The 22,889-nt window shown below is 45.8% G+C and overlaps 1 protein-coding gene across 4 annotated transcripts in view; it reads left to right on the forward strand.

Annotated features, from left to right (window-relative positions):
- The window catches only part of CACNA1I (calcium voltage-gated channel subunit alpha1 I), a 164,852-nt gene that overhangs the window by 116,322 nt on the left and 25,641 nt on the right, over window positions 1-22,889 (forward strand). For all 4 annotated transcript variants that reach the window (XM_032106585.1, XM_032106586.1, XM_032106587.1 and 1 more), the window contains 10 exons: window positions 5,258-5,567; window positions 6,969-7,369; window positions 14,231-14,382; window positions 14,985-15,170; window positions 15,862-15,979; window positions 16,465-16,620; window positions 17,073-17,163; window positions 19,110-19,312; window positions 20,454-20,870; window positions 21,752-21,852. In XM_032106585.1, the coding sequence (XP_031962476.1) occupies window positions 5,258-5,567; window positions 6,969-7,369; window positions 14,231-14,382; window positions 14,985-15,170; window positions 15,862-15,979; window positions 16,465-16,620; window positions 17,073-17,163; window positions 19,110-19,312; window positions 20,454-20,870; window positions 21,752-21,852 (2,135 nt within the window). The remainder of the gene's footprint in view (window positions 1-5,257; window positions 5,568-6,968; window positions 7,370-14,230; window positions 14,383-14,984; window positions 15,171-15,861; window positions 15,980-16,464; window positions 16,621-17,072; window positions 17,164-19,109; window positions 19,313-20,453; window positions 20,871-21,751; window positions 21,853-22,889) is intronic.

Here is a 22,889-nt window from a genome sequence, read left to right on the forward strand (position 1 = left end):
AGTGTCAGCAGTCCAAAATAAACTGGCTGTGTGAGATCGCTTGTGGTTGGTGGGATGGAAAGAGAGAAGTGTGTCAGCGATGAGAACTTAATAAGCAGTTTATAAACCCTGTGGATTTATGCAAATGAAGTTTGAAGGTTGGTTTTCTGTGAGGATATTTATTATCTGGACCTGGGATGAGAGTTGAGAAACATGGTGCCACTGCCTCTCCATTCCTCAGGCTTCCCTGGCATAAGTGCATTTTTTTGGAGGGAATAGTCTGTTTCTAACAAGGAGGGGTTTTGTTTTTGTGAAGGCTCTTGCACTTTGCTCACCTGGGGGACCAAAGAGTGAAATAGAAAGACATAGGATGAATTACGGGAAGTATAAAATCTGTACCTGGTAGATGCAATTTCGTTCCAGGTCACTAAGCAAGGACCTCAGTGTGTATTTCCAAGACCTACGTGCATTTGGATGGGCTGATGAATGGGACCTGGCTAAGACTCTGATCTTCATCCAACACTTGTCCTGTGAGGCCACACCCTTCAAGAAATAGGATCTCTAGACAAAGTCACCCAGTAAAACTAACAGGTTTACCTAGTACAGGATCTAGTTGAAATTCAAGTTGGCATACAATGACTTGAGAAAAAGCAAACTTTAATCCATTTCTGTGAGAAATTCTGCAGCCTGTACATATGGAGGGTCCAAAAAAAAAAAAAAAATCTATTAGCCCATTCAGGTCAGACAACTTATGAAAATCTTACTGTATCCTTGATTTCACCCTGCCTTATGGCCTTCTACACTCACAAGGGCAAGACAAGGAGAGAATAACAGAAATATGACCCTGTGGGCTGGGGCATGAAACCTGGACAGCAGAGGTGAAATATACCTTCAGGAATGTTCCTTTTACTTCGAGGCTGGAGAGTCCCAAAGAGACAGTACAGAGATGTGATTGCACAGGATGGGGTGACAGGGGGGAGTTTCCACAGGCTCTGTTCTCAAGGGCAAACTGAACATCCACTGCTTTTTGTGAGTTCAGAAAATTCTTCATTTCCCATGAAGTTTGTTCATATATCCCACGATGTAACAGATATTTAGTACCCACCTGCATTTTGACTTTGAGCAGCATGGTCAGGATACGCCAGTTTGTAGAATATGCAGTTAGACACAGACTTTACTCCTTGTCCCACAGCCACAGTCTCTCCCAGAGGCAGGAAGGACTGTGCAGGGTCAGTGTTTAACCACTGGGGCACAACATACCCAGTCTTTTGTAGGCCAGTTCCAGAAACTGCCCCTCCCCCCACATGTCAAACTACAGAAATTCTGTCACCATATTTTTGGTTTCTAAGTATCCTTCCAGTGCTGGCTCACATCATGTGGATTCACAGTGATTCAAACTTTGTCTCTGGATTTGCAGGCACCGAAAACCCTCAATTAAACATTCCACCTGAGATGTTACTGCAGAGTGTCATTGACATTTCTAGACACTCCCTCCTCATTTGCAGAAGCCATATAGGTTTATTTCTGTGAAACACAGAAGAACATTAATCTCAGGTTACTTTGGGGTCTGCTGAGAACAAAGGAGCCATATGCTAGGTGGAATATTTTCTTTGCCTTTGGCGGAGTTAGGCCAAGGAAGTATTTAGCTTTTCTGCTACCTACTTGGCGTGTGTGATACACCTTTTGCAGCACATAGCCACAGTGTAAACTCACTATCACTTGGCTGCATTTTCTGTCTGAATCTTCATATAGAAATGATAATCTTTCTTTAAGTCTCATGAAGTATCGCCCTTCCAGCCTTTATGCTTCCCTCCTTCTCCATGGTTGAAAGGCCCGCGTTTCTAAGCAGAATTGTTCTGACAGTCATCCTTTAAGCTCTGACTCTTTGCTTTTCCACACACATTCTAGCCTTGGCTCAGACTCAGTCTTCTGGGGCTAGATCTCTGCAGCTTCTCTCCAGAGCTGTGCTTTCATCCATGATTTCTTTCCTACAATGATATCTGCAAACACCCACATAAGGGCATTACCTGCTACTGCTCATATGGCAGGAAGAAGGCTCCACCACCTGGATGTACTCCTAGCACAGTTAGAAATCCTGCATAGATGTGCTCCTCTGAGAGGAAGGGTGCTGACTGACCCTGGCACTCTGAGAAGCCTTGTAGAACAACCTGGGAAAAGCATTTTATGTATTCAGTAGATTTTAAATTGCTTCCCCTTTGGCCAGGGGTCAGGGATGTGATACGAAGGAAGGACTGCTCCCTGCTCTTGGATCAGTGTTTCATTTGGGATTTCCTGCTTGAGGTCCAGCTGTCTCTTTGACACCTCTCCAGCTACTCAGCCACTGCTGTGGCTCCTGGATGAGTGAGCTCTTCTGAACTCTTAGACTGGCATCTGCATTGCAGCACTCAGAGGCTCCTTGAAGTGCTCTGTGCTTACACATGTGGGCCTCAGAAGGCAAGCTGGACATCCAGGCAGGAGCAGTGAAAGTAATTGACAAGTCAGCATCTGCAGCACTAGTCAGATTTTGTTAGATATTGCAGAGATAGGGCTTGAACCTTGGGCTGAATGAGGCCAGGATCTGCTTTATCAAAGCACAGCTCAGTCTCAGGGCTGAAAGGGACCCTGTGTTAGGGCTCTGAATCAAGGGTCTCCATCTGCTTCTGTCAGATGCTTTGACTCCATGTCCGACACTTCCCCGTCTCTCTGCTCAGCCAGCTGAGACGAATCGCTCAATTAGGAGCTTTCTGGGACCCTTCTTGCCCTTCTCCTGGCTGGGAAGCAGTGCCAAGCTCAGCAGGGCCTGAGAGTTTATGGACTTGCCTGTGATTTTGAGGATTAACCAAGCTAATTTGCTTTGTGTTTGATGTTCCTAGCTAAAAGGATAAGGACTGGGGAGTAGTTGCCATATCCAGTCCTCTCCCTTCTCCCCTTTTTGTTCATCTGGTGGGAGATGGCGGCAAACAGTGCCTGTGAGGACAGGGCTCGGTGATGTGAACCTGAACCCTGCTCCAGATTCAACCCTAGGCCAACAGTGTGGTCCTGGTGAGGGCATCTCAGCCCTCAGCTCTTCCCCTTGTGGCCTGGAGAGAAGGTGTTGCAAGCCCTAACTGCTTGTGGTTTGTGAAGTTGTGGGAAATTGCAAAGTACCAGGCGGTGTCACAAGTAGTGTTCCAGAGATGCTGACACAGCTGGTGTCCATCTCCCTGCGCTGCTTCACTCAGTGCTGGCTGAGGGACATAACCAAAAGGGAAAGCCCATGTGAGTATCATGCTGCTGAGGAGAGTGCACCAGAGAAGAATTTGGATTCCCAGTCATACTCTCATCAGTTAAAATAAAACATGCAAGACATCACAGACTAGGGAAAATGTTGGGTGAAGGCAAAGGAATCTGAACGAGGCATTATTTTAATTTTCAAGGCAGTATACAGCAGCTGAAGGGAAAATAGGCTGAAATATGGGGGAAGGAGAGAGAAGGGAAGGGTTCAGTGATGAAGGGAAACAGAATTAGAACAGCTTTGAAGGATGCTGAGAGGAGGAGGGGAAGGAAAAAAAAGCCCTTTATTTTCAGATACTTTACTGTCCTTATGTTGAATCTGGTCAGAAAGAGCTTCATGTTTCAAAGGGTTATTGAGATGCTAGCAGGGACACCACCCCTTTGGACAAAGGTGCTGGGCACTTGTGTGCAAGAGAAAGGGTCACCCAGAAGGGCAAGCTGGTCAGGAGAAAGGCTGCTGGGATAGGTAAAACAAGCTCTGAAGTACTTGCTGAAATAAACCCTTTTTCCATTCACAAGCACTGAGGTCAGGTTATCACCACCTTTGTCTCCTCTGTCCCCTTTGCTGGAAAGGCTTTGCAGGAGAGGACACATGTGAAGACAAGGGCAGGACTGAATCCTGCTCTCTGTCAGAGCTCTTTGCTTGTAAAGGAGGGACAGCGAGGTGAGACTGGGTCCTGTGTGGGTTCATACAGGAGAAACTGGTGTCAGGATGCCCCTTGGCAGGGATGGTCACTGGCCCAGGGGAAGCAGAAATCTTGGGCTGGTGCTTCATCTCCTCACAGGGGCTGCCCCTCAGAGTCTGTTTCAGAGCACTGCAGATGCATGGTCCTTCTTCAGAGTTTAGACTCTGCATTTTATCAATGCCCTGTTGCCATTTACAGATCTGCGGGGAGTAGGCAGCAATCAAGGGGGCATAGCTTTTGAAAATTATTTTGAACGTAGTTACCAGCCCTTTTATGTATGAAATTCTCATCATATTGAAGCCCAGGATTCATCCTATATCTATCTATGGATAGATCTCCCTGTGGAAATGAATCTCTAATTTCATGATATGTAACACAGAGTGTGTTCATTTTGCCTCCAGATCTCTCAGCACCAAGAAATCCTTTCTCCATTTTACAAATAGAAAAACTGAGGTTTAAAGGGAACATGCAAAGTTGTAAAATAAGCCTGGTAGACATTTGGGCTTCTGTATGGAGAACTAACTTGAGCATTTTGTTTGCTCTTTCTAAGAAATGGGAGGTGTGTTTTTTAAGGCTTTTGTGTTTGAAATGTGAAGCCTACCTAGGCCAGAGGGCAAATTTAAAAAGAGCAAATATGATGTGTCTTGTATCAGAAGAATAGGAAATAAGCAAGGAAGCATGGTTTTACCAGACTACTCAGTGTCCTTCTAAAAGTCATTCGTTTCTGTAAAATCCTTTTTGATTTCAAGAGCTCACTCATTTCAGCAAAGTCCCATCTCCCTGTATGGAGAATTAAGGTGCAAATGGTAGAAATTAATAACATGCCCCAAGTATATAAGTATGTCATTAAAATGATCTGAGAATACTGACATTTCTTCCAAGAGCTGAAGGCTATAAATGGCAGTGCATGATTTTTCCAGTGGTAGATGAATAAGTAGAGATCAACCAAACTGGTTCTCTGTCTCCTACCTTCTATTTAATACAAAGGAGAGGGAAAGAAAAGGTCTAGTTTTCATCAAGCCCTTTGTATGCAACTTCTAAGTGATTTGCTAAGGGTCCCAAAACCTGCAAAAAGTTGGACCTATTTCCTGAATTTCAGTGCATAGCTTTAAATTCTGCATGGAAATGATGTTGAGTGAGGTCTCAAAACCAAGCTCATGCACTCCTGGCTTTCTCTGAAACCCCTTCTCCATATGCAGACTGATTCCCGCTCCTCTGTCTGCCTCCAGTCACTTTCCCCTCCTCTCTTGCCTTACATTCCCCCTCCCACATGTTCTTCCTTGTGCTGACATCGGTCCCTTCTTCTCCTTTGCTGTTAGGTGGGCTCCTTCTTCATGATCAACCTGTGCCTGGTGGTCATCGCCACACAGTTCTCGGAGACCAAGCAGCGGGAGCACCAGCTGATGCAGGAGCAAAGGGCCCGCTACCTCTCCTCCAGCACCGTTGCCAGCTACATGGAGCCGGGAGACTGCTATGAGGAGATCTTCCAGTACGTCTGCCACATCCTGCGCAAGGCCAAGCGCCGCACCCTTGGGCTGTACAACAGCGTGCAGAGCTGGCGCCACGGCCACGTGGAGGAGCCCAGCGACGCCAAACCCGGCGTGAGCAGGAAAAGCCAGAGGCACTACAGTAAGGATCACATGGGTAGAGCTGGAAATGCCAGCGGTGGAAATGTGAGAGTAGCTGGGAGCATCTCCATGCGCCAGCTTTCCAAAGGACCTGTGCCTATAAAGAACAGAATTATAATTAACACTGGCCATTGAGCGTGGCACCATGGCCAGCACACCAGACCAGCAAGGTGGGGGTGGCCAGCAAGAAAGGGAATGAAACAAGGGTGGCCAGCAGGGAATATGGATAATCCAGGTCTGAAATCCAGAGACCATAAAGAGATAAAGACACTGAGGCTTGTAAAGGGTTCCGTGTCTGGTATAGCCCGGTGTTGATAGCAGTTTGGGAGAGAGAAGAATTAGGGGATATAACAAAGTGGGGCAGAGGATTTGACCTGGTGGCACAGCAGGTCCCCCAGAGCTCTTCTCCCAAACAGAGTTGCTGCCAGACCTCAGGAGAGAGGCAAAGAGAGTAGAATTGCAGTAAGATGTTGCCTGAACCTAAGGAGCGATGCTGAGGTCTGGTTGATATGCAAGGACAATGGAGACAATTTCTCTTGATGGCAGCACATGCTGTTGCGTAAAATGAGACATGAGATATCATTTAAATTGGGTTCCTGGCTGGAAAAGTCACTGTAAAAATGGTTTTATAGAGTTAGTATTAAATGCCTGCTGATGCTTTTCCTATGTTATGCTCCCATTAACAAGCAAAAAGGCAGATTTTCCTTCAGCTGGTCCTGCATAGTCCAACTTTCATTTTCTTTTCTTGCTGGGAGAAAAATTTCTGCAGGCTTCATGTGCTGTGTTAATGAATTAATTGTTTCATTTCCCCCAGTGTCCACTTGATCTTCCAGGCCCAAATGGAGGATCAAGAAACAGAAATTTAGATTTCTCACTGAAGTCAGGGGATCTGTTCTGATTCATAGCACACACTGTCAGAAGAATGTGTTCCTGTGCTACCTCTTCTGGCTTCTTGAGATGCTTTGCTAATGTAGTTTCTCTAATTTAGAGAGTTCAGTTCAGGCTGGGGGGTTCTCAGACCCCACTTGTAGCAGTTCAGGCCAAAAGCAACTCTCATGACTGTTTTTTCCCTCAGGTCCCTCTTAACACAAGCTAGTGAGTCTCAAGCCACAATTTCTTCATGAGACAAAGCAGTTCTTTCTCTAATGGACGTGAACCCTGTTGAGTCTAATCACAGGAAGCTGAACAGTACCGTGTGTTTTGGAGGCACAGCCTGTCAGCATAGAGCCCCCAATGGCAACGGTTTCTATTGCTGCCCTTGAGATGATATGTCAGTGTTTAATCATTCTTACAGCTAAAAAGCCCAGTTACTCTGTCTAAATACCCAGAAACCGAACAGGTGTCCACTTTGAATGTCTTTTTCATAGCCTCCTTCTTTAAGCAGCACCATTTCTCTTTCCAGGGGTTTGCCAGCAGCACAACTCTCTTGGCTGCCCTCCTCAGGGCTTAGTCCAGCCCATCGCTGTGACAGCAACCTCTGATCCCACCAACTGCCCCCGATGCCATAGGGCAGAGCATGAAGCATCCAGGAGGCTCTCAGTCCTGGACAGCGCTGGCTCAGACCAGGAGGATGGAGGAGCCAGTGAAGGGGATGGAGAGGGCAGCCAAGAGGACCAGGGTGCCTCAGCACTGGAGAAGGAGGAGGAGGTGGAAGAAGGAGGACGGCTGAAGCTCTGCAGTGATATGTGGCGAGAAGTGAGGGTCAAGCTTCGAGTGATTGTGGACAGCAAGTATTTCAACCGTGGGATCATGATTGCAATCCTAGTGAACACCATCAGCATGGGCATTGAGCACCACGAACAGGTAAAGCACCTCAGGGCACAAGGTGGGCAGCGTGGACTGCTGAGCCCTGCTGGGGGTTATAGCCTCGCTAAGCAGCTGATGCAATTTGATGGAGGCAGAGACTGAGCAATTTGGACCCCAGACTGCAGCACAGATGGTCCCAGCATGACTTTGGAGAAAGCCTCAGGATCTTGCAGGGTCTCTTACTTCTTTATACCTGTTCTTAATCGCTTTCTCTGTCTCTCCATGTATTTTCCTCTCACCTCTTTTCAATGCTTCCCTTTCCCTCTTCCCTGGTCATTCATCCCTCTGTTTTTCTTTTTTGCCCTCTCTCCACTTTCTGTCTTCTTCTTTCTCCGTCATCCTCCTCTCTTCCATCTTCCTCTTCTCTCTCACTCATTTCTCTCTTCATTAGCTTACTGAATCCTTAGTCTATTTGGTTAATTTAATGTGCCCTCTGGGGATGTCACAGGCACTTCACCAGCATCTCAATTCAAATCCATCAGCTTGCTAGCCTTCCCAACTTAATTAAGAGATGTCTGAGCACATTCTATCTATACAAGAAGGCTAGGAAAGGCACCACCTCCAATCTCCAGTTGTTTTGGGAACTCAGGCTGCTTGAGCCTTTCCTTTGCCCTGAGAATAAGAAGTGATAGGTCAGACACAAACAGCAGGTGTGGACACAGGTTTGACTTTCATGCCAGTAGTTTTCAGGCAGCTCTGAGTCAGCTGTGCACTTTATCCTAATGACAGACTTGTGAGATGGAGAGCAATTGTGTGCCCTTATTTTATAGCTGGGACACAGAGACTGTGTCTGCACTGTGATGTGCAGTGCCAGTGTCAGAGGGTATTAAGCCCACCCATAACCTTGCATGTGCACTGCTGGTTGGTGGCTCTGCTGCACTTTGCATTGAAAGAGTGCATGCTGTACATCCATGTCTCAGATCTATGCTGCCAGTCTGAATCTGACCAAGATTCACTCCTTGTGTCTGCCCAGATCACAAAATGAGATCGCTGCACTACTGAGATGCTGACTGTATTGAAGCTCTGGAGCCAAGGTGAAATCTAGTCTTGAACACAGTGTCAGGCAGCAAAGAGACAGGCAGTGAGCCCAGTTCAAGCAAGGCACTCCAATTTGTCCTGAGCTGTATCAGGATGAAGATACCTTGAGACCTTGTGTATCTTAAATTCCCTGTTTGAGGCAACACAGTGTCTGAGCCAGTATTTGAAGCCTCAGATGTCTGGATCCCACCCACATATCAAGCTTTAAACCAATTTTCAAAGCCCAGCTAGTTTCTGATACAAGGCTGTGAAACCTTAATTTGATCCCAGAATTCAAAACTGCACTGGATGCTTCAGTACCAGAAAAATACTGGCAGGAGCTCAGAGGAGAGGAGAATGAAGAAGATGCTGGAGGGGTTGACTCATGGAAATAGATAAAAAAGAGCAAAGCATTTATCTCATAGCAGAGAGATGACTAAGGGCTGGAGCCCAGGACAATTTGAAAACTGCCCACTGGTATTTTAAAGATGTGATCACCAAGCAGGGAGAGCCATTGTTCATCCTGGACACAGCGTGAATAATAGTTTGACAGAAGAATACTTGAGCTGGAGGTAGAGAATTCACTCTCGTGTTCTGGCTATTGTATGTGCAGATTTAAGCCCTTCTAGGATTCCTCTGCTGTGTTTGTACAGCCTGCAGCAGACTGAGATCTGCCTCTGCAGCCTTGGCGTTTCTAGTAGCAGGTTCTTAATGACAGTCTTTAAAATTGTGCTATCACTTTTTATCCATGAGTAGCTAGGAAAAGCTTATGACCCTGCATGCTGTTTTTACCAGAAGAGATGTCAGCCAAAATGATCATAACTGAAAAATGTGGTGCAGCCTGTTTATTCAGAATGTGTACTGAATTCTGCTTTCCTGGCACAAGAAGACTAAAACATATTCAGACCATACCATGAATTTTGGATTCTTTTCAGTCAGCAGTTAACTCAGAAGCACACAGACATTTGTACCTCCCTTTGCTCTCCTTCAGTTTTTCCCAAACTGTGCCATCAGTACATCTCAGGCTGGTGCTTCATTGCCTACATTTTTCTCCTTCCTATTTTTTTTTCTTCTGCTGTCTTTCCTCTCAAAAGCACAATTTTTCACAGAACAAAATCCAGCAAAGCCCCTCTGCCCACCAAGATCTGTGATTTGCAGGGTGACACCATCCTTTGACTGAAGAAGCTTCTGTTGCTTCACCTGCTTTATCATATGGATGTCTTCCAACCCAGAGCTAATGCCTATAAGGACCTCAGGTTAAGGACTGCAGGAGTGAGGCACAAGTTTCAGGCTCACAAACACTGGAAATCTGGGGACAGAGCACATGCGTGTCACCTTCAGTTGCCCAGTCTTGACCAACAGACAGAAAAATATGAATTTAAACTGTTTGCTACAATTCAGGGGTTTAAAATTCATGGTGTTTTTCTTCCAGGAGACTGAACCTCAACAACTCAAGTAACTTTACTCATACTCAAATCACCTTAGAATTTGGCTTCATTTAGCTTATTCATCCAGTCCTTCGTCCTGTCCTGATTGTGTGGCCAAGGCAGTTTCCATCTGCATATATATTTCTTGTGAAGGAAATCAACTCATTTTAGGAGAAACTGCACTTCTTTGCGTCATTTTAAATCCGTGATCTTATAACAAGGTATCATTTGTAAATAGCTATGTTTATTCAAATCCATCAGTGTGCAATATACCATGTAATAGTCTCGATATTAGGCCTTCAGATATTGCTGAGACATTGCATAAGCCAAACCCCATCATTTCAAGCTTTGTCCTTCTTGAAATAGTTTTTGCAGTTCTTCAGATCTGCCTCTATTTGAAAGTGTCTATTTTTAAAATCCAGTGTAGAAAATATTAGATTCTTGTGGCTGTCCAGAAGAATCCTTTTAAGAGGCTTACTTTTTTCTTAATATTCACAGTGGATCTGGTGCTGCTGACTTTTCTCCCTTATTCAGCACGAGGATGAAAAGCTTGTCCCAGCTGAATGTCCCAGACTGCCTTTCTCATCATGTATTTCTTGAATGGCCTGTTGGACTCAAGTTTCTCTGCCATTAGCAGCCATGTTAGACAACTGCTGAGTAACTTGGTTTATCTTCTGCAGTATCTGCTGGATATCCTTCATACATCATATCAATTCTTTATGAGGTCTGTCTGTATGGATCAGATGATGATCCCCTGTTTCCTAACTAGACGCACCCTGTGGATCAGTACCTTCATATCTTTTAGCCTGTGTGATTTCACTTTATACCAGCATTTATTGCATTCACAAGTTCATATTTTACAGTTATTGCTTCTCTTTTTACTATTTGCTCCTTGTCAGAAACATTCAGCAAATGTCCAAGCCAGCTCATCATACTGACATTTAGTAAGGATGGAACAGTCTCCCTGGAGTGGTAGATGAAACCACACTACTTCAGCCTTGTAGAACTGGAGTATAACAATCATGAAATCCTGCCCTGATTGTGGGGTGGTGATTAAACTTAAGTAAAAGCTAGTTAGTGTGTTCCATAGCTGATTTCAATGGCTCTTCTAATTATTGTCAAGCGACTTTGAAATTGTGTGTAAAAATAGACAGGCTGGAGAGAGCTCTTTTTGGAATACTTCTTTTTCATGTTCTCATCACAGAGGCAGTGATGTGCAGGTTTGGTAGGGCTGGTCTACATAGGTCACATCAATTACTCTTCAGTTTCTAGACAGTTGCAAATTTACTCCTGGTTAGGAGAAACATTTCCTGCAGGGGCTTCATGGTGATCTTAACCTTTCCTATGGTGTAGGAGTTTCTGTCTGCTGCCAGATAATGGACTAATTATATTTTCAGTCAAATCTGGCAAAAGAGCTCCAAGGTTAGTAAGAAATTGGAAGGGAGAAAAAAGCTGAGCTGCTGCCCTCTATTGCCCCAGTTCCAGTTTCTGATCACGGGACAGGAGTTCTGAAGTAAATCTGAATCGTATCTTTTACTCTCAGTATTTGATCTACGTTGTTAGAGACGAAGGACTTTATTCCACAAAGATGTGAATTAGATTGTTTCATGGATTGGGAAAGATCCATACACAGGATAGGTTAACTGTTCTGATTAAAACACTGGTTCTGGGCATGCCTCGCCCCCTGGGATCTCTGCCCCTTCAAGCCATCCTCCTTACCCCAATACTCAGCTCCCACAATTATGTTCAATTTTCACTTCTAGTGTGATGGGTAAATCTGTCTGTCCTGTCTTGGCAATGGGCACAGACTGCTTCTGGGGAGATTTCTGGTGTTCCTTTCTTTTTCTTGGACTAAAGTAGCCTTGAGTTCAGTTCTTTCCTTGGGGATGCTTTAACTTACAGTTTCTAGGTAAACCTGGGAGGAGGAAGGGTTTAGATGATGAATGCCTGAATGCTGTCTGTGGGAGCCTGGGAGACCTCACAACTGCAGGGTGACACATCCACTGTGTTGGAGAGCCCGTGTGTCGATAGGAAGAAAAGGAGAGAATCACTTTTCCCCTGTTTGCTTGTCCTCTTCATCAGGTTCACACTTCCCTGGCCAGAGAAGAGTCCCCTGCACCAGCCCTGTCCCAGCCACCCGCCTCATCCATTGTCACTCACAGCCACTCTGCCCCAGGAGCAAGGGCATTGCCACACAGGGCACAACCCCTGGTGAACTCCACCCTGCAGCTGATGGTTCTTTGCACTCTGTCAAACTACCTGGATCTCCAGAAATGGCTGCAATGCTGGATCTGCCTTAGTGCCTCTCCATCTGGCTGCTCTCTATCACCCCTTTTTTTCCTGAGTTAATTTCTTTTGTGTTGCTCTTCTTTTCCCAGCATTTACTTCTTTACTACACTGTCTAAAACAACTCTTTCATTCTCTACTTATTGTGGCTGCTAGTGAGTTTATTTTAATTTTTTTTCAGCTTTGTTTTTTGATTTCTCTTTTTCTGCTTTTACCTCTGCCCATTTCTTTCTTTCTCTGCCTAGACTTTCCTGTCCCTCCCTCTAGGAAAGATGCTTTACTGGGGCTGATGGATGGTCCATTAGAAACAGATTAACAGGTGAGGCTTGACTAGAGAAACAGGTGTCAAGGAGGGAAGGAGTGACAGAAGAACAGGTGACCTTTTCCACAAGGAAGATGCAAGCATGGGGTTTTAAACATCAGTTGCTCCCTACAAGAGCACAAGAGAGAACGTATGGAAAGCAGAGAGGAGGATAATCCACCATCATAACCTGTTGCTTTTTTACATTGCTTATTTTCACTAACATAATGATTCGATTCAGACTGAAATTGGCATCTCAGTTTGATATACAGCCCTCATGTTCTCAGCAACTGTCATTACTGCTGGGTCTCGGTGAAGTGATCTTCATCTCTCCCTTCCCACATGCACTTGCTCATTCCTTCTCTCTCATTTCTTATTTCCCCTCCTTTCTCCATCGTTTTCAGGGTGGTTTTGCTATTCAGATGTAACTATGGATGGAAATTGATCCGTCTCCACTTTTTTCATTTTAAAGACACGGACTGTTTTAATAAAAAGCTACAATGAGGAGTGCAAGAAATTAACAAAGGGCATGGGAAGCCAAAGATGTGAGGAGCAGTTTCCAGTTCATTTGTTCACCTGGGAGGATCTTAGCCCCTGGGGGCCTCAGAGCAGGGGTTAAAGCAGCCCCCAGCTTCAGGCAGAGAGCCAGAACCAGAACTGCATTCCTCCTTCTCTTCCCTTTCCACCAGCTGTATAAGTAACAGGCATGGCCAATGCAAAGGCTGCCCTTCAGCAAAGCAGCAATTTTGCAGACCATGGGGAGAGACTATGACTTCCCTTCCTGGTGGGCACTAATATTGATTTGATGGTAAAAGTATTGGCTCTGACTTGCAGGGACTCATTTTTCATTTTCGCAGTGCCAGGAATGTCTGTCCTCTCTTGCTCTCTACAACAGGCTTTTGCAGTTTTCTTGTTCCCATCCATTTTATGTGCTGCTTAAAAGAGTGGCTTGGTGGCCAGGCATAGCCCAGAGCAAGGCAAAGGAAGATGTAACCTCTTTATTTTTCAACAGTCATCTTGTGTTGTCCTTGGATTGTTCACCTTGTGCACTTGCCTTTCTCCTCTTGCTGTCCATTTTTCTCTCTTCTTCACCCTGTCCTGCTCTCCCTGTCCCTTACAGGTAGGTTTTAGCAGTGTGGTCCTCCTTGCCGTTGTCTTGTCTAGTTTGATATTTGCTTGGGTAATTATTGAGACCACTCTGAGGATAGGGGCATAAGACTGATGGAGCAAGACCAGGAAACTAATGCATACCAAGGGTTTTGTGGGGAAAGGGGGAGAGAAAAAGGGGGAAGTGAAAAAATAAAGGGGAAAGAGTCAAATGAGTGCAGTGACGGTTAGAGGAGGATGGGGAATTGTTTTCCTGTCATTTAACTGTTTTCAAAATTTCAGGGGAAAAAAAAAAGTGCCAGCTACCTGTGGAAACTTCAGAGGAAGAAATTCTTGAAGGAAGAGGTTGACTGCAAATCAGCCAATTTTGCTCTCCTTCAAAAAATGCTCAAGTTCTTTGCACAAAATAAAGCAGCCTTTATCCAGGGGAATGGGATATGGAGGGGAATGTAGAAGAGGCTTGGTCACCCTTGGCTGTGTGAATGACTGTGAGGCTCCTGATTGCCTCTAATAAATAAAATTGTTAGGGATATAATCTATGATGAAGGTAGAAAATCTGCAAAGGAATTGGAGTGCAGGTGCTGCTATCCAGTTCCACTCTAATCTCACCCATGGATGTTTGCAACTCCCTACAAACCCTGTTCCCTCGGAAGAGTAATTTATTTCCCATAATTTCAGGGCTCTTTCAGTTCTGACTCTCTGAATTTGCATTCTCTCTAGCCAGAGGAATTGACCAACATCTTGGAGATCAGCAATGTTGTCTTTACAAGCATGTTTGCCCTGGAGATGATCCTGAAACTTGCTGCTTTTGGTCTCTTTGATTACCTTCGCAACCCCTACAACATCTTTGACAGTATCATCGTCATCATCAGGTGACAAGGGCCTTGGGGATCAACTGAAATACGTGTAGGAAAGAGTACCACAGAGCTTGCACACTTTTTCAAAAAGGGTTTAGCGGCTGTACTGAGAGGAGCTGAGCTCATGCACAAGGCCAAGGATTGGGGGACCAAGATATCTTTTCCCAATACTCGGTGTTGGTGCTATGCAAGCCACACAACATTTCTGTCCCTCAGTTCTCTCCTCTGCAAAGTGGAGGCAATTGCAACTGCCTTGTTAAGTTCACAACTCATATTAGCTGTGAAATACTTTGAAAATGCACAAATTGAAGATGTTACAAAGGTTTAAAGTGTGATAAAAGAACTTATCTTGCTGGAATTAAATGCTGCAATCCTTTCTTCATTCCTTCCACATGCACTGCCACGTTCATGTTCTTAAGGCATAAATGCAGCTTTCAACACATAAGGGCAAGCCTATGGTACATGCTTCTGTCTTGCTCAGACAGGTTTTCTCTCTCACCCCTTTGTACTGCCAATGCCAAGGTGAAGACTTAGCATTGTCATTCCTTGTTTTCTTCTGTTTCTTCACTTGTCTTTTGTTTTGTCCCTTGTACTTCCTGTGCCTCTCTGGACCACAGCATCTGGGAGATCATTGGCCAGGCAGACGGGGGCCTCTCTGTGCTGAGGACGTTCCGACTCCTCCGGGTGCTGAAGCTGGTGCGTTTCATGCCTGCGCTGCGCCGCCAGCTTGTGGTGCTGATGAAGACTATGGATAACGTAGCCACCTTCTGCATGCTCCTGATGCTCTTCATCTTCATATTCAGGTGAGGAGGCAGTCAGCTCACAGTGTTCTGGAGCGGCGCTGCGTGGGTCATGGGGCAGCAGCTTCAGAGCATGACTGCATAACTCATGTTGCCCATTGTTCTAGGCCAAGGCAGCACTGACAAACATTTATTTGTTCATAAGGGCTGAAATTACTCCTGCATTAAATTGGATTCAGCAGCTGAGGATTTGGCCTGGATGGGGTGGTGAGATACTGCCAGCAAATGCAAACATTGAGCATAATGTCCCATTGCAGGATAGATGAAGTCTCCTGGTAATCAATACTGGCTACAGGAGCAGTTCAGCCTGGAGGCTGACTCTGGCAGAAGGGCAGCAGGAAGCAACCAAGAAAGGTTGTCTGTGCATGCCATGGATACCCTGATGGCAAGATGAAGAAATATGAGAGTAAAAAAGGACAATAGAGAGAACAGATCTGAATGACAGGTTGGAGGGAATATATGAGCTGAGTCAGCACAGATGGAAAGCAAATTTTTTGGTGACCCACAGGGTTGCAATATGTAATTCCTTCTACACAAAGAATAATTCTACACAGATAGGTCCCAGTGGTCAGACTGTGTTCTTGTACCCCTTGCTGCTGTGATGTTGCATTAGATTTTCAGGAGAAGAGAATTACTCTGACGAGTTCATTGTGGATGCAGAGATATTTATATTTGACATCATCTTGTTCCAAAGCATCCTGGGAATGCATATCTTTGGTTGCAAGTTCAGCCTCAGGACAGACACAGGAGACACAGTTCCTGACCGAAAGAATTTTGACTCCCTGCTCTGGGCCATCGTCACCGTCTTCCAGGTGAGCCCACTTGCTCTTTATGGGTGGGCCAGGGCAAAGTGAAGACAATCAGGAGATGTTTTTTCCTCACTGAGGAGCACTGCACTGACTCCTGACAGCACAAAAGGCTGTGTAAAAGACTTTTGTGTGATGTTTGGAGGAAGAACAATTGAATATTGGAACCAAACAACTGGTGTATATCTCAAACAGGGGAGCTCCTTCCTTCCTAGGGGACGGTGTGCAAAGGTCTCTCCTGTCGTGGCAACTCCCAAGTTTAACACTCTCCCCTCAGCACATAACTGCCCTAATGGTTGCTCCTGTTTCTTCTTGCTCAGCTAAGGTTTTTGGTGCAGTGCCACAGCTGGGCAGTGACAGTGGGTGCGTGGTTATGGGGAAGTTCAGAGGCCTGGTCTGGTCCTGATGTGTATTCTTTGACTGTCCTTTTCTGGGAATCCCTTTCGTGTTCTTCCTTCACATTTATCTGACTTCCTCTTCCTCTCTCACAGATCCTAACCCAGGAGGACTGGAATGTTGTTCTCTATAATGGCATGGCCTCCACCTCGCCGTGGGCTTCCCTCTACTTTGTGGCTCTCATGACATTTGGCAATTATGTACTCTTCAATCTGCTGGTGGCCATTCTTGTGGAAGGGTTTCAGGCTGAGGTGAGTTGCCACCAAGGCTTCATCAGGAGGAGGAACAGAGGTGCTAAAAAAGGGATCCTTTGTGACACTTGAGGATACTGGACTGGAGGACTTACAAAGTATCACCCCTCACTCATGAAATGACTCTTGTTAGAGTAGTCTTCAATTAAACAAAAGAAAAATCCCCAGAGTTAATCCTTGCAAGGATGTTAAGCCATGCAAGGCTCACTGGAAGGGGATTCACAATTTCTGTTCTGTGTAACACAACAGAACCTACCTTAGGGTGAGTCCTTTACCCATCCAAAAGCAGCAATGCAGTGTATCAGCCATCCGAAATCACGCAAGACTCTTTCCAGTGATCGCACTGGATGCCTAACTGCCAAGGACAATTTTGCAGTTGTTCTAGAAAGGAAAGACAAAAACAAATGGTCTTTTCTGTTTGAGTTCCCAACTTCTATATTTATGTGTTCCAGGGTGATGCCAACCGGTCATACTCAGATGAAGATCAGAGTTCTTCAAACATGGAGGAGTTTGATCAGTTCCAAGAGGTCCAGGAAGGCTCAGGTACAGTAACTCACACAGTCTTATTTGCTTGTGTCCTACTGCTGTTTGGTGAGAAATCTAAAAGCAGATTCTGCAGAAAATTCACTCGCACCTCCGAGAACTTGCCAGTTTTTATTTTGAACTTTATGCCAGTTTGTGGTGTTATTTGTGGAAAAACAGAGATATGTTGGCATCCTGAGGAATGTGGTAGTTAAGTGGAACAGTTCTTGAATGGCCTCCAGAACGGCAACTGGAAGTGAGAAGCGAGACTGTCTCTGCTTATCTTCAGGGTAACCATTTCAGGAAAACTGTGCCCAAATCTGAAACCCACATTTGGAGAGGGGATACCAAGACGGTAAAAAGGACTCAGGCAAATTTGGAAGCCTTGCCTCATAGTGAGAGACTAATGAAGCTTAGAGAAATCAGGAAAGTTACTTGATCACTCTCTCTGTAGTTGTAGACCATAAGGAGGGATTTGTGATGGTAGATAGCTCTTTAATTGAGCAGAGAAAAGCATAATGAGATTGTAGAGGTTGGAAGCTCAAGCTAGACAAATTCAGGCTGAAAAAAAGCCATATATTTTCAAGGAAAGATAATTAACAGTGGGAACAACCTGAATACGAACTGCCTAGTAAGGTCTCCATCCCTTGAAATCTTCCCTCAAAGACTGAAAGTCTTTCTACAAGAGGCATTATATTTCAAACAGGACTTGGTGGCAGGGAGCAGCAGGAGTAGCTTACTCTGCAATGGATGGTGAGCCAGGAGTTAAAAGGGGAGAGAGAGCCAGGCAGGAGGGCAGGGGCCACACTGCACATTCTTGCACAAGGTGGGCAGAGAAGGTCCACTGGCACTAGTGAGGGTCTGCCAATGGTTCAGTGATTTCCAGGCAAGCCTACAGTGGTGAGGAAGGTCTGAGGTCAAGCCAAGAAGTCCAGTCAGCAAGACAAGATCAGTATCAGCAAGGTGCAAGGACAGGCACAAGCATACTCACAGCACAACTCAGACAAGCACCACAGGCACATTTCTGAGTGTAAATGCAGCTCCCACAGCAGGGAGCAGTGGTTCCAGTTATTGGCTCACAGTTTTTTCCTGCAACTTAGCTCTTTTCAAAGCAGTCCTACCCTGAGTTACATGGCTGCACCATATCAGAGCTTATGCTGAATGTCGGCAGTCAAACCTCTGAGATGGCAGAGGAGGAAGAGGTTACAGAGGTGTTGGTGCTCTCATGGCTGTCTGTCATGCAGACATGGATAGGTGACCTTCATTATGCAGTAAGTCAAACAAAAATTATTGCTCTAGTCCTTTCAGGCATTATAATCCAACACCCTGTCCTCTCCATGCATCTCAAAAAATGCTGATGGTCATCTACAGGACCTAACATTTCCCTCAAAAGTGTCCCTGATCTTAAAGGCCAATGATCAGTCATTTGGAGAAGTGCAGTGTAGTAGCATAGACTGGGATGCAGTTTGTGTATGCAGTATGGTTGCAGGAGTTTTAAGGTGACCTCAGTACATGGATGGTTGGGGCTATCCCTACATCTTAGTCCCTTGCTCAGTGTTTCAGCCTAACTGCTTTAAGTAGCCAATCTGAGAGCTGGTGGAATTTGTTCAGGCCTGAAGATGCTGGTGTCTGCTCTTGGCATGCAGAAGCACGCTCTCGTCTTCCGTTCGGCTTTGTGCTCTGCCTGTCAGAGGCTGCTTGGCCACCACTCTGCTTGTCTGTCTGTCCCCAAGGAGAGGTGTGGTCAGTTTTGGAGACTGAGGAAATGACTTTAAAGCCTTCCCAGCTTGCACTGCCTTTGTCACCACACCCTAAATCAGAGGAATTGATGTTGATTGATTCTAAAGGGATAATAATCTGTTAGCTGCTGTTAAAATGTTAAACTGCTAAGGCATCAAAGCATCACTGGCTAGTGAGGAACCCACCTTCTTCTTTCCTCATTCTTCTTTCTGCATCTTTCCACTCAGATCCCAAGCTCTGTGCAATTCCTGTGACCCCTAATGGGCACTTGGACCCATCCTTGCCCTCTTCTAACCCACCAGTGGCTGCTGGGGGGGTCACCAACTCTTCACACAACTCACTGCAGCTTGACCAGATCCGTGTGGCTGTTGGCTCCCGAAAGAGCAGTGTGATGTCCCTGGGGAGAATGACCTATGACCAGCGGTCCTTGGTGAGTGAGGGAGTATAAATGTGTGCCATACCCTTCTTTTGAAGGCCAAGCACTTTGTTGGCTTTCTGCCATTACCTGGGGATTTCTGGGAAGAATTGCCCTGCTGCTGTAGGCTTCTAACAGAACTGCATTGCCCGTCTTTAGAATCCAGATCAGTTCACATTATTTTTCTAAACTTCCAGATTTTTGAAGTCTATTTCCAGGTCAGTTATCTATATTCCTTTGAGTGTGGGAGAGGGAGAACACCAAGAAGACAGTCTCCCTCTTACAGTGAAACACATTTTTCTTCCTTGCCTTTTCCGTGTTTTCCTAGAGTAAAGGACACAAAATGATGCCTTAAGAACATAGGAACATCTAGGTGATGCCAGAACCAACTCCCATTACAGTTGGGTTTTGTATCAGAGCTTTTCTAACAGTGAAAAACTTGTCTTTGAGCTCCCCATAGCAGATTCTGCTGCCCTATAGCACTTCCCCAAGCACTGCAGGTTTTCTAACCAGTGCATCTCTGACCTGTCCAACTTGTAACATCAGCTCCTGGGCTTTCTACCCACTGGCATACACAGCTCTGGGGAGTACCTCAGTGCTTAAAGGGCTCATGCTCCTGTTATTTCCAAACAGGGAGTGCTAGCAGCCACATACTACATGATAACTTGCTGATGGGGTTGGACTAGACTGTGACCAACAAGCCTGTTTTTCTCATTTCTCCCTTTTACGAAGACTGTACTCAAAGATGGTGTGTCAGATGATCCATCACCGTGTACCTTGTGTTATCCTGAACCCCAGGGCAGTGTAAAAAGCTGCCAATCAGATTTTTTGAGAGCTTTACTCTTGCTCTGTGCTGGTGTAAGTAACAATATCAGGCACCTGGCCTTTGGCTTTATTACTTACCTTCCCTGAAAGTGCTTTGCACGCAGATGGTGCTATAAAGTAATCACAGCCAACACCATTGCTAACTCATTATCAATTTATTGTCAGATTTACAGAGATTGCTGCTAAATTCCCACCATGCAACTTGCTTGACATCTGATAAATGGCAGCCTTCTGGCTTAGGGGCCCAGGGAGAAGTCTGTGATCTGAGAGAGGATCACATGCTCCCTCCTTGTGCCCAGAGTCACTGAGTCCCCATCCCACTCCCTTACAGTCCAGCTCCCGCAGTTCCCACTATGGTGCCTGGAGCCGCAGCGGAGCCTGGGGAAGCCGTCGCTCCAGCTGGAACAGCCTGGCCCGGGGACACAGCCTGAAACACAAACCTCCCTCAGCTGAGCATGAGTCCCTCCTGTCTGGGGAAATGCACAAGGCAGCAGATGGGGAGCCGGATGGGACAGGAAGGGTGTTTCATCACCGCCGGACACTCTCTCTGGATAACAAAGGCTCCTGTGACCTGCTGGAGCTGGCCTCGGTCCCTTCTGGACACAGAGTGACCCATAGGCTGGGAGCACCGCCTGGGGCCAGTGAGCATCAGGACTGCAATGGCAAAATGCCCAGTATTGTCAAGGAGATCTTCCCAAAGATGAACAACCACAAAGAAGGGGGAGAGGATGATGAAGAAATAGATTATGTGAGTACTTGGTGGAGGAGCCTGGCGTTACATCACAGTGCTCTGGGAAATCCCAAATCCATCCTCAAATTTCAGTCTTCTTGCGTGTGTCTGGGAAAGCTTGCAAAGGTGCTTTAGGAAGGCTGGAGGACAGCACTGAATGCAGATAGGACCTTCAGGCACAGACAAGCTCACACCACATTGTCAGGCTGCCTGCAAGGCAGGTGGATGGTGGGAGGAAGGCGGATGTGAGACATACATGTGGTCATTCAGGGGCTGCTATTTCAGAGCAGTGCAGCCAGTGATTTCTGCAGGGTAGGAGAGGTCAGGCTGTGTAACAGTGAGTTTTGCATGGGAGACATCAGCAGACCAGAGCAGGAAGCACAGGCACCACAGGCAAGGCAAGTGGGTTTTGTGGTATCAGCCTGAGGGACAGCAATCTGTGAGCAGATCAGAGGGTGGAAAAAGTGGAGTGAGGGTCAGTAGAAAATTGAACAGACATATATGTCTGTATGAAATTCCCAGCTCAAGTGCCAACAGAAGGCTTTTTTGTTCTGGCTTCTTGTTTAGCTGAGGTAGGGAGGACACATTGCCCTCATGTAACACAGTCCCTCTAAGACCTCTAAGGCATCATGGACAGCATCCTACTCTAAAAAGGACACCAGCAGTTTTATTTGTCATGATTCAGGTAGGAAACCAGATGCCAAGAGGTAGACAATCCCTGGCAAAGCAGCTTCTACCTTCTTTTCCATTACTTGTTGCCTTTGAGTTGATTTTTCTCAGTCGGGGGATTAAAGAAAAGCAGGTAGTGGTGCGTTTGAGTCAGATGTGAAAGGAAGACTATCTCTCTCAGGCAAGTGGGAAGGTCACCAGTGGCAATTGCTTCTGCTGCATCCCTACAGAGCCTGTGCTTTCGCATCCGGAAGATGATGGAAGTCTACAAGCCAGACTGGTGTGAGTTACGGGAAGACTGGTCCATATATCTCTTCTCCCCACAGAACAGGTTTGTGCAGTTTTTGCCATGAGAGGGTTGAGAAGAGGGGGTAGATTTTGTTGCTCTGCTGGCCACATCCCCTGATGTTAGGTTGCAGTTTTAGCCTCACCAGCTGAGAATGTGTGTTTTCTCCTCCCTTGTCCCTTCTACACCCAAACAACATTTCTTTTCCTAGATTCTGGCAATGAAAGGAAAGTCAAGCATCCTAAATAGCTATTGTGGTCTTCCCTCCCTTTGGAGCATCCCATTTTTATTTTCTGTAATCATAAATATTTATAGCAAAGCAGGGCAAGGAATACTAATGTTAGCACAAAGAGCATAAAGAATGTATTATTGATGACTCTATAATACTGATATTTCTTCCCCTGGTACCAGAATAGTGTCTTCATTTAATTTACAGTCCCAGTACCAACTTACCAGCAGTTATATCACGCATTTAGGGTAAAGTTAGAATTCTTCTTGCCTAAAAAAAGAGGAAAATTGGGTTGAATTCTTCATGTTAAAGAGATCTTCTCACCAGGAGAAAATGTCCATGTACCCCAGCCAACACTATTCTCGCCCATGTATATTGCCCCTTGAAAAGAAAGTGTTTCATTATAGGTCACGAGGGAGAGCTTGTGTGACACCTATGTTAATCTACACAGTGTCTTTCAGAAGTGTGGTCCCCATGACTGCCAACCTACCTGCCTCTCCTGAGCTTTCAGCATCCAGCCTCTTCGCTGTGGGGTGGTACAAAGTGTGAGTTTGGGAGGAAAACTAGAATTCAGCCTCTTCACAAGGCAAGAGAGGAGCACAGAGTCATAGTGGTTAGGAAACCACTCTGGCACTGGGGAAATCAATGGAGGGTTCAGCTCATTGCTCTGCCCTTGCTCTGCTCCAGGCTCCCTGTGTGACCATGTACCACCCTGGGCTATTGCCGTTTCAAAGGACATCAGTATCATAGATAGGAAAGCTGCTATATCAGAGCCCAGTTTTGGCCAGAATGCTTAATTCTGTGTCATCTTTGTTCCTAAATTCGTTCTGCCCAAGGCACAAGTGCCTACTGG

The sequence above is a fragment of the Corvus moneduloides genome, chromosome 4, assembly GCF_009650955.1.
Source record: "Corvus moneduloides isolate bCorMon1 chromosome 4, bCorMon1.pri, whole genome shotgun sequence".
NCBI lineage: Eukaryota > Metazoa > Chordata > Aves > Passeriformes > Corvidae > Corvus > Corvus moneduloides.